At 44.1% G+C, this 12,281-nt stretch overlaps 1 protein-coding gene across 3 annotated transcripts in view; it reads right to left on the bottom strand.

The window, feature by feature from the left end:
* TTC17 (tetratricopeptide repeat domain 17) overlaps positions 1–10,881 on the bottom strand; it is an 83,862-nt gene extending 72,981 nt beyond the window's left edge. For all 3 annotated transcript variants that reach the window (XM_032790404.2, XM_032790405.2, XM_032790406.2), the window contains exon 1: positions 10,704–10,881. In XM_032790404.2, coding sequence (XP_032646295.1) covers positions 10,704–10,856 — 153 coding nt within the window. In that variant the 5' untranslated portion in view covers positions 10,857–10,881. The remainder of the gene's footprint in view (positions 1–10,703) is intronic.
* Between the last annotated feature and the right edge of the window lie 1,400 nt (positions 10,882–12,281).

Here is a 12,281-nt window from a genome sequence, read left to right as displayed (position 1 = left end):
CAATTGTTTCATATGTTCAAAGCTTCCAGTTTCACAGGAGTCAGAGATGGCATTTACTCTAGCATGATCTGACAAACAAAGGGGTCTCCATGTTATAATACAACTGCTATGAAGGACTGATGTCTACTGAAGAATCTGAATGCAGATCTCTGAAGAATAGGTTTGTGATGAAACTCTGGATCCAACACACTCAAAGTGTTCCTTTTTTGCAGCCTATAAAAGTTCTTTGAATATGGCATATTAATCTCTCTCTACTTCATTTTACCTAATCGCAAAATGGAGATATACCAGGACTTCCCAATCCTTTGCAAAGAGCATTGAGATCCATGGAAGAAGTGTGCCATATCACATTAAAAAAGCAGCACTCTTAACTGAACAATTACCAACCAGATGTTTTATGGCATTCCATACCCCAACATTTATGAAGACATGATTACAAGTTAGAAAATCATACTACCAACTTATCTTTGGAGACTATATCCTATATTTGGGGGGAGGAAGGGAAGGTGATGTGAAGTCTTTTCCAAATCTATCTTCCATGACATTTTGCATTTAAACAGCTGCAATCTTGCTCCTCAAATCATTCAAAAAGCTACCAAAATAGTCTTCCTGGCTCATGACCCTCTCCTTTCACTGTTTTCTCTACTCTCGCACCAAACTCACAACCCTTTTTCCAGTGTAAACACAAGTTGATCATTTACCTCTCTAAGGTCTTCTACAACTTAGCCCTGCCCTTCCTAGCTGATCTACTAACCTCTAGGAATGCTGAGTCTATTGCCCACACTGAAAGCCATATCTCTAATTCATGATAAACTGTAACAGAGCTAAAGCGATGGATTCTAAGATAGGGCTGTCTAGGTCATCCTCTCACCCATCAGCTTTGTATCTGCCAGCAAGCATGCACACTGATCCTCTCTAGTAATCAGTCTATGGGCAGGCCTCTATTTGTCTTATGGGGGTAAATTCCAAGGATCTTGTAACAATCCCATAGCTTATGAAATAAGACAAGATGTTTCTATGAGATTCTTGGCAGAAAAGAACAGTGGCCTCTTGTATGCTGCGGTGGTTGTCCCAACACACAGTTTCTGAATCAAATCTTCCCCTTGATAATGGTTCTCTTCTTTCCCATTAGCTAATATATTTCCTTACCCAAAGCAGCATGTGCGGCACTAGAAATATTCTGAGGAAGAGATCCATTTTATCCATATAGGCCTCGTTCCCACAATCACATACCATTCACACTCCAAGTGCAGTGTGTTTATGAAGTACCAGCCTACGCCTTTCCTTGTAAACCAAAATAATTCACACAAAGGTATCTGCAAAACTGAGTGTTGAAAGTCTAGAGCTGCATGACTGAAGGGCTCATTTAGGTCCTGCCCACATGGGACAAGCAATGTTCAAACATGGTTGTTGGTAGAAAAATTGTGCTACAGTTCTGCTAAAGAGTGTGGGTAGGGTTTGTTTCGAGAACTGTGCAAGACAAATTGTGCTGTAGGCTACAGTTGTAGACTGAGTTTTTATAGCACAATTTTCAGGAAAAGAATCTTTGCCACCATGTTTAAACCAGCTGCGTAACTTGCATAGTTCTGAGTGTGCTCACAAATCTTATGACAGAGGCTTTTATGTTTCCACTTCACCACTTTTATGATAGCACCGAATAAGTGTTTTAACTTGTACTTTGTTGTCATGCTATCTTCACACTTCCGAATTAAGACAAGGGTAAGCAGGTGCACCATTAGTATGTAACAGCATAAGAAGGGTTATTCATCTTTGCACATTTCATATGTTAAAAATAACGTTTTATTCTTATGCTTCCTGTCACACTTAACATGCCCCCACTTTCTTAAAGAAAGTAGCTATGGGAAAACACTGCACACTAAGATCCCAGTTCAGTGCCTACATGGAGCTCTACTGAAATCAATGGGACTTCAGGAGGGCACAGTTCTATGCCTGTATGCAGTGAATTGCAGGACTGGGGCTTTTCAGTTTCATACTGTGGACAGGTGGTGTTCCTCCTTTCTCATATCAATGCATACACACTTGATTTGGCCCAAATTTACCCCTTTTCTGCAAAAAGCCACCACTTCATACACCTTGAACTAAGCTTTCCTCCAAACTTGTCTGTTACTGTGTTTGTCACCTTTCTGAGCCTGCTTCAGGTTCCCTCTGCCTCAAGTACTCTGACTTTTGAATAGGAGCTAATAGAAGCTACCTGTTTTACACTTGGCTTGGCAAAAAAATAATTATGCATCTCCAAGACTGGTCCCAGCACCTGACCCACACAAACAACAATCACTATTTCAATCCAACATCTAACCACTGATCTTCATAATATACAAATCTATGCACTTTAACTTTCTGTCAAGCTGCAAGCACAAATCAATTGATGCTTGACCAAGTACTTGCATTATAGCTCAGAAACTCCCCATTATCTGGAACAATTAAGCTAGGTTTCTTAACCCTTATGTAAAGACAGTCAGGATTAAACCAGAAAAATGCTCTTGTAAGACAAAATGTACCTGCAACTGTCTTCCAAATTTTTAAACAGAAAGGGCCTGACATCCCATTAAAGTTTTCCATTAAGCAGGCTAAGAGAAAAGTTAAGATAGCTTGGCCAAGGATAACCTGATCTCAAATATAGCTGCTTTTTTAAATTAAGTTGTATTGTATGTGTGTTGTATGTCCTTCCCTCAAGGCTAAGATGCTACTCTGACCTAAACTTACATTTGGTGCTTTGATTGTCCTCTTCATGCTGGATGTGCTTGTCAATGCCTTGGTCTCCTTGTAAATGCGATCAAAGGGAGTTGTACCGCAGTGCTTCAGGGAGCGCACACAAAATTAAACACTTGCCCTCCTCCCCAATTGCACAATGGACCTAGCAGAGCTGGAGAAGAAACTCAGTAAAGCAGTAGGCCAGATGGCCAGGCAAACTGGCATTTACAAGGAAAGTGAGGCAGGAGCTCAGTTGTCACTTTCAGTTTGTCTATACTATCAAGTATGTCGCTCAGTCAATACCACCAGGAAATGTAGGGGCAGGCCAGCAGATACTCTGGCAGGCAGAAAGGCCAAAAATACACTATTTTCTACTTACCTTGCTACTACTAATATATATATATATATATATGTATACACACACACACACACACACACGCACACACAAAAGTTATTGCATTAACTAGCTCCTCCATGAATCATCCTGATGTGGAGACTCTCCCTTGTTTAAACTAGTAGCACAATTACATCCAAATCTCAGATCAACTACGTAACTGTTATTTAACTTTCCTCTTCTTTGTTTGCACCTAACAGAACAGGGGAAGAGAGAGAAGACACATTATGGGACTACGTGGGATTTTATTAAGATTTCATTACTGTGATATAAACTGCTGGTTAAGCTCCTCACCCCAGGAAAGTTTAAATGTTACACCTTGGGTCTGTTCAGGCCCTTTCTCTAGGGCACTGTTTTATTGCTTGCACCATCAACCTTTAAGCAAACCTCCAAATCAAGCAGTTCAACATAAATCTAACAGCTCCCTTTCCCCTGACGGGGGAACTCCTTCATACTCCTGTCAACTCTTCCCCAGTTCTTCTATAAGCCGTATGCCTGGAAGTCACCCTCTCCAGGCCCTGACACAGGAGCCAGATTGTTTCCCAAAGCCTTCCCCCTCAAACTCAGCTCTCTCAACCTTCACAGAAATGAGGGCCTCACCAGGCAATCATCTGATAATGCCTTCTATTAGGCCCAAACACCTATTCTTACACAGGCTGGCTGTCCTTTAGAGAGACAAACCACCCTGTCACAAGAGTTTGGTAAAGCTGTTTCTCTCCATCCATAAATGAGGCGTAAATGAGTTAGGCAAATAAATCCTGATAGCATTGCATTTTGTTTGCATCATTTGTGTTAGTCCTCTTTCAATTTTCCTGCTTTGCAACAGATGAAGTGTATAATATTAGTTTTGCCACTGGTCGGGTGAGTCTAAGGACTGGTCTACAAAGGCGGGGGGGCAAGGAAATCAATCTAAGATATGCAACTTCAGCTACAAGAATAGCGTAGCTGAAGTTGACGCATCTTAAATCGACTTACTACACGTCCTTGCGGTGTGGGATCGATGGCCGCTGCTCCCCCGTCGACTCTGCTTCCGCCTCTCGCCCTGGTGGAGTTCCAGAGTAGACGGGGAGTGCATTCTGGGATCGATGTATCACGTCTAGATGAGACGCGATACATCGATCCCCGACAGATCGATCACTACCGATCATTACCGATCCGGCAGGTAGTGCAGACATATCCTTAGTGACAGCCATAAGTGCAGTAAAAAGTCAATTATATATTGGTCTGAGCTTTACAACAAAATTTGTGATAAACAGATTTATATCCACTCCGCACATGTGCTCCTAATATTATTAAAAAGAGACGATTTGCTGTATCAGTAGATTTGTGAGAAATAGCATTTCAGGGTGGATGCAAACCTATCAAAGGAATGAATATTAACTACTCTATAGGATCATAAATTTAACCTGAAAATACCAACTAGTGCAACAGCTGAAATTCTGGCTTTGTCATTACTGAGACAATAGAGATCCCTATACACATTGTAGGGAATTAGTATGCTACATCATTTGGAGATTTTCACTATAAACTGAAACAGTAGTTCCTAGCCTCTTAGACAACTACACTAGTTTACCAGAGTTGTACAGACGAGATCTCTCTGATGTACTGAAAATTTTTAGGTTTGGGCTCATCTTGTCACCCAAGCTTCATTCAAGGCACTGTTAACTGCCTTGTCCTTGGGGGAGAGGGGGAAGGGAGAGAGGAGGGCACAGCTGTCTCACAGGGTTGTGAATAGAGAAGTGATTTCTGATGTTGAGGGCCTTGAAATAAAGTCAGTACACGTCAACAGGAGCCAGTGGAGAGTTAATACACAAGCATGATATGTTCTCAGCATTCTCCCCCTCCCTTATAAGTAGGCACCTACCAAATTCAGGGTCCATTTTGGTCAATTTCACAGGATTTTAAAAAATCGCAAATTTCATTATTTCTGCTATTTAAATTGGAAAATTCATAGTGTTGTAATTGTAGGGGTTCTGACCCAAAAAGGACTTGAGAGGAGAGGCTGCAAGGTTATTGTAGGGGGACTGCAGTATTGCTATCCTACTTCTGCACTGTTGCTGGTGGCAGTACTGCCTTCAGAGTTGGGCAGTTGGACAGCAGCGGCTGTTGGCCATGAGCCCAGCTCTGAAGGCAGAGCCACCACCAGCAGCAGTGCAAAAGTAAGGATGGCATGGTATGGTATGGCCACCCCCACTTCGGCACAGCTGCCTAGAGAGCTGAGCCCTCAGTCAGCAGCCGTCGCTGTCTGGCTGCTCAGCTCTAAAGGCAGCAGTGAAGAAAAGTGGCATAGTATGGTTTTGCCACCCTTACTTCGCCCCGCCAGCAGTAGCGCAACCGTCTTCAGAGCTGTGCACTCAGCCAACAGCTGCTGTTCTCTGGCCGCCCCAGTCTGAAGGGAGCACAGAAGTAAGGGTGGCAACATTGCGACCCCTCTGCAACTTCTTTTTGGTTCAGGACCCGCAATTTGAGAGATGCTGGTCTCCCCCATGAAATCTGCACAGTATAAGGTAAAAGCACACAAAAGACCAGATTTCACAGGAGGAGGTCAGATTTCACGGTCCGTGATGCATTTTTCATGGCAGTGAATTTGGTAGGGCCCTACTTATAAGGGTTCAGAACACATCTTGCGCAAAGGCTGGTGTTTCTATATTGTCTCCATTTTCAGCTCCTGATGCAACAAGTAACCTGTAGTCCAATTTGTAGATAAATGTGTGGATCATTCTGCAAAGTGAAGGTCAGGGATGATGTTACTTGTCACTGTTGCTTATTTAAGTATCCAGGATTAGTGACTAACCTAGTAAGACCCAGAGGCTTCATATTACCTTCCCATCACCATAGCCTTGCCTACACATAGTTGGGTACGTCTACATTGCAATCATAGGGTATAACTGCAACATGAGTAGACATATCTGAGCTGGGTTTAATCTAGCTTGCTTGAGTCCCAGAGCAGTGAAGCTGCAGCAGCCCACATTTCAGCCTGCCTGGAACCCTGAATAATTACTCATGGGGCTAGTCTGTGTTGACACAAAAGCTGCTGTGGCTTCGCTGCTCTGGAACCGGAGCTAGCTAGATTAAAGTTACCTCATGTTCATTAGCTCAAGCTACAAGCATGCCATATGACTGCAGTATAGACATACCCCCATGCACCTGCACTTCAGATACTTAATCTCCACATGGGCTACCTCTACAGATCTGAATAAGTCAAATCTTCTCAAGTTCAGTTCTCCCTTCCATAAAATTGTAACTATATAGTAGGCAAATACTAACCTTGACAATCATCTAAGTGCTATTACCACCAGGTTAAGCCCTTAGCCACCAGCCAGTGTTCGCCACTTCCCATTTACTTTGGCATTACTCAAACTGGCAACAAAATTGAGCCTCCTCCAAACCTGAGCCTCATGACGGTAAACAGAGAGTCTCCATGCAGGTTAGAGTCTTCTGTGAACAGAAGATGGGAAGCTATGGGGGCACCAAGGCCCAGAACACAGGCTCATAATTAAAGTAGGACCTGGGAGGCTAGAATACCAGTGAAAAATTGTGAAGTAGTAGCAAATGAAACCAAGAACTAGCGATTTGAAGAAACTAATTAGATTATTCAACAGAATACTGCAGGATACCCTAGAGTGTGAAAATCAGACAAGTGCCTACTATATGTGGCCTCACTTAAGCACTAGACACAAAGCTGGACTGCCTAAGGGCTCCTGCTGCCAACATTTAAGAAAGAGAGAAAGACAGAAAATAGCTGCAGAGGACAGCCCTATTGAAAATGTGTAGTCACCTGTCCTGCTCAATTAATTTTATTGAATAGTAACAGTAATTATACAATTGACTGAATGATCAATTGCTCTGGTAACAAGACAGACTCACCTGAAAGAACTGTGGACCTAACTAAAAACAGGTAACGTTTTGGAAAATTAAAACAAAAATAAAAAGATGCACTGGTAGGAATTTAGGTTTATACTCTACTTATTAATTTATGTATTATCTACTGGTACCAAAGGAGTATGGTCTCATGGAGCATCAGGCCACTCATGTGCTTCCACCACTGAAGTGCCAAATAGTCCCTCTGACACCTTGTTGCCACAGGCACTGGAGGACTGTCTGTTGTGGTTCACTGATTACAGTGCCAAGATGTTACACGATTATATTTTGGCATTTGAAGAAAGGACACTTACTGATGCAGCAATAATACTAGACTATCTTTCAATCCACTTGGCAAGGGGAATAACTTCAGTTCTGTTTTTAACTTACAAAAACCCAAATAAATGAAAAATAAAAAATCAATGCAGACCTACTGGGGTGAGAATGGAAACTCAATGACCACACACCAGCTATTAAGTTAGGATTTTGATGTAAATTAGAATGAGATTTCTATAATCATCTCCTTTGGGGTTAAGATGAAGGAACAAGTTCAGAGATGGGAAATAAATCAAAGTAATAAGGTTACTCTGCATAATAAACCATTCCAATGAGAAAGATACAAGATCTCCAGCTCCACATTAGAAATGCATTTACAATATGCCAAACAGTTCCTTGGTGACAACATTCACAGTGAACAATGATCACATGTTCACCCAGTTGAGGTCAGAAAAGCGTACACTAGCTGCTGGGTCATCCCTGTGTCCTCTAAGTCTGTAGTTTTTAATAAATGATTTACCTTGCCAATGCCAGCACAAGATAAGTTAGAGATTGTTGCTTTCTGCAATGAAACAAAATGACCTGAAGTCCAAACAAAATCATGTTAATTGATTAATTGAAAACCTCAAGATTATAAGTACTTTCTCCTTGTTAGAGAATTCCTTCAACAGGATATGCTGGATATATGTTAACTTACAAAACGTTCTTTGCTGAAGGTTACTACAGTTTTTGCTGCATAAACCTTAGTTATCAGAAACAGATAGACTACAACCTCAGTCATCTCTGGTGTAGTACAGCATTTGTATTTGCTAGGATACAAACTTAATGGCACCTAGATACGTACATACATACATATATATAAATAAAAACAATTAAATGAAAGTAATCTTCAGGAAACAGAACTTTGGACCCTTTTTTATACCAACTATATTGTAAGGTGCTTTAATAGAAATACCACCAGAGCTAGGAAAAAATTAAGAAGGAACCTGCTGAAGTAGAATATTTTCAGCCAGGATTGGAAAGGAGGTGGGAGATGATGAGGCAGAGACCTAGAAAGGGTGTTAAAAAAGATGTAGATGCAAAGGAGGCTTGCTCCAACAGTGCTGAGACTGTAAAAACAGACAGGGTGTATTTTCACATTCACTAGTACAGCTTTATGCTACTGCAGCAAACGTCCAAGGTTTGCTTGACAAGAGAACAAAAGAAGTGCTTATTACTTTGAATGAATCCCTGGGGCAGCTGATACACCATAAATAAAAAGTGATGCTCCTTAAAACGTATAGTACCTAAACTGAAGAGGAAATAGGCATGCTATTTTATATTTGGAAAAGTTGATAACCATAAGCTTCTTCAGTAATATTAGCAATTGCACTGTAGAAATTCAAACTGACAACAATGTAGATTTCAGTTTAATAGGAACAGCCAGGCATCCCCCACCCAGAACACAGAAAAACAATGCTTAATAGGGATTTATTTTCCTGGATTTTCTCTAGGATAATATTACCTTCTGACTAAGAACGCTGGGAGTTTTAGTAATCTGAATGTCTTCTTGGAAGAGAAAGAAACACCTAGACAGAAGCCATTACTTTCTCAAAACTCGAACTTCCCATCTATTCTTCCTATCATCATCCAGAGACTTTAGATCTCATTCGGAAAGATGCACTGAACAATTGCACCATCTTATGAAGAACAATCATAGTTACAAACTACTGAAGAAGGAGCCATCTCACCACACTTCATATAGCCAGACTACATACAATTTAACAGCCCATTTCACTAGCCCCCCACAAAGTAGCTCCTTCTTAGAGAGGGAAGACAGGATGTCTAAGGCTCTCACCCACCTTTCTCTATTTTCTCTGATTCATCAATTAGAGGAAGGGAGAAGATGCCTTGGCTTTCTCCATTCTAGGGTTTCCTCTCCTTTTCCTTTCAGAATGCTGAATTGGCTTTTGAACTGAAGTTCAGGCTAAAAGTCTATTTAGCATAAAGCAGATTTTGATTGTTTCTCTTTACAGTACAGAGGGAACAAATCAGTAAGAAAAGAGCAAAATTAATGGAAACTACTTTGCTTCAGTAATTGATTGAACTGGGACACAAACCTTAGTATCAAAATGAAAAGCTGTGACCAAGAATATACAAATATTGTAAGGTGGATATAACAGCTAGCTGCATTTCAGTGCAAATATCGCTTCTGTCTCATCCTAAGCCAGCCCATAGCAATGGGGAAGAGGATCAAGAGAGAAAATCCCAAACTCATCCATACTTCAGATTTTAACCGCCAATAAAGCAAAGAGATTCAGCTACAAAAGCAACAGGCACAGTAGTCAATTTCCTTGTCTTCCAGATAAAGGAGAGTGAGCTCTGCTAATACCAAAAGGATTGCCTGAAACTTCACCATTGGGGTACTGAGCACTTATTGCATAGGAGAACTAAGTTACTTCACTGTTGTGACTCAGAACTCAGATTTCTTTTTCTTTTGTGTCATCATCTATAAATTTGAACATTCTTAGTGAGTTACACCCAGGCACAGAACCTGAATGTTCAAAACATAGCTTTAGTCTGAACTTACATTCAACTTCCCCAAGTACTTAGTTCTACTGATTAATAACCTCAATAGCCATTGAGGGCCTGCTGGGTTGTCAGCACTTCATTAGTAAATATTATAGAGTTTCTAATCAATTCCTAGAAACTCTGGTGCTACTTGGAACAGCCAACAGGCACTAAACCTGAAGAACTAACTAAGCAGTTATGACTATGAGCTAGTCAGTGAGATGAGCTCTCAGATCAGCCTGGATTTGTACCAACACATTGAGTTCAGCCTAAGTATCACCACCCAGAACAAGTATTACTCAACTCAAGATGCAGGAAGAGGTATCCATACTCTGTGCAACAACCATCAGGGAGTTTCCTCTAGAGAAAGTACCAACGTGACATCAACATACCTCCATCTACAAAATGAACCCTACACATCTGCTCGTCCTGACCCTTTCAGCATCTTCTCTGGGACACCAGACACTCTGGCACCAGACAGGGAAATAGCAGAGACTAGGTTCCATCACTTGCCAAATGGAGGCGGCGGGAGGGGGGAGGAAAGAGGTGCCTAACAGGGGTTCCTGCCCTGGACACCTTGCAGGGAACAGACCTAACTAGGCCCACCCTGTCCGGCAGCAGGGAACCGGCTCTGCGAGGGGGGCGAAAGGGCTATAACACCCGGCGGGGAAAGTCATAACAACAACAGTCACGCTGGGGAAGACAAGCGGGGTGGGATGGGGGGGGGGGGGAAGGACTTGTCACCATGGCGATGTCTCCAAGGGAACGGAAGGGGGGGTGGCACGATAGCTTGAAAGGGGGGTGTCCATGGCGACAGCAGGGAGGCGGTTTCCACAGTCTCGCTGAGAACTGGCTACCCCCACACTATGGGGGTGTTCGTCAGGGGACGGTCTCTATGGAACCCCGTTACCTGCTGCTGTATCTTGCCATCCTCGGTGACCACCCAATGGGTGGTGGCGGCGCCGGGCCGTGCCCCTAAACCCAGCAGCAAAGTCAGGCCCAGCACCCGGCCCCATACCGGCCAACGCCGGCCCCACCCGGACACTCTTGTTGCTACCGCCATCTTCCCCGATCCCGGCCTTCCTGGACTACCCGGAACCGGAAATGCCTGATCCGCCATTTGGGTTGGGAGTGAGGGGAGCGAGTGTGTTTCGCCCGTCAGCGGCTTCTCTTGCCCTGCTGGCTCGCGCCGCTGGGTCCTAGCGCTGAGCCGTCAGGGGCCAGGCTTGGTCCTGGCTGCGGCCTGGGAAGGTCGAGCCGGGGTCTGTGCTGGGAGCAGGAGAGCCACGACCCTCCCCGCTGTGCCTCTCGTGTCGCCTGGGTGAAGGGCTGGAAACAGGAGAACAGCCCCGAATGCCCACTGCGTTGTGAGCCCCGCAGCTGGGCCTGGGGGGAGGTTGCTCAGTTCTTCCCGCTGCTGGAGCAGGGCCGGGGGGAAGGTTGCTCAGTTCTCCTCACTGCCCGAGCAGGGGGGCGGGGGGGAAGGTTGCTCAGTTCTCCCCGCTGCCCGAGCAGGCCCTGGAGTGGGGTGTGTGCTCAGTTCTCCCAGCTGCCAGCGGGTGCGCCCCAACCCCAGCTTTGCAGAGAGGAGCCGAAGAGAGCCCCTGAAAGGGGAGCGGGCGTTACGGCTGCAGTGGTGGTCGCCCGAGGGGCTGACCCGTCCCCCGCATCTCCGCGGCTTGTTGGCTCATCTGGCCCGTGCTGGTCATTTAAAGGCCAGTTTGGTCAGCGAGGTCACTGCTGCTCAATGCGTGTGAGGCAAGATCACAGTTACGTGGAGATCTGCGCTGTTGACTCCGAATGCCGACTCCTTTTGGTGCCAGTTGACAGTGCTTGGGAGCTGTCACCCCCTTTTTTGTTTTCCAGTTGAGAAGGTGCCTAGGAGAGACCCACCAAGGGGAATCAACACTTAGGAGCCTAGCAGGGCACCTGAACTCCCCTGAGGTGAAGTCAAGCCACGTCCAAGATGCCCAGCAAAGCATGCATGCTCCTGTTCTAAACATCTGCCCAATCTAGTGGGAATGGCATCTCCATTTGTTGTCTTAAGTAGGTAGAATTTGGTAGAGTACTACTAATTTTCTTTCTCCATACTGACCCTTACCTGAACCCTGACCTGAGGGCTGAGTGGTTGGGGCCCAGGCCTAGTGCAGACACCTGTTGCTATGCTCAAAGCTGGAGAAATGGACCCACCCATGTGTCCAAAAGCCAACCCCAGACCTAATCCAGTGAACTCTTCTTCCCTCTTCACTGCCTGCTGCCTCCTCCCCTACATGCTCTTTTCTGTCCTCCACAACCTCTTTCCATTCCTTACTTCTTCATTCTAGTTTATTCTGCCCAACTCTTACTTTTACTCCTTTAACCTGTTGTCATAAATGGATAGGTAGGTAAGGGTTAAGTTTCTTTTACCTGAAAAGGGTAACCGAACACCTGACCAGAGGACCAATCAGAGAACTGGATTGTTTAAAGTCAGGGGCGGGAATTTGTATAC

Source organism: Chelonoidis abingdonii, chromosome 4, assembly GCF_003597395.2.
Source record: "Chelonoidis abingdonii isolate Lonesome George chromosome 4, CheloAbing_2.0, whole genome shotgun sequence".
In the NCBI taxonomy this organism is placed as follows: Eukaryota; Metazoa; Chordata; order Testudines; family Testudinidae; genus Chelonoidis; species Chelonoidis abingdonii.
Note: the sequence above shows the minus strand (reverse complement) of the source record. Positions and strands in the feature narration are given on the sequence as shown.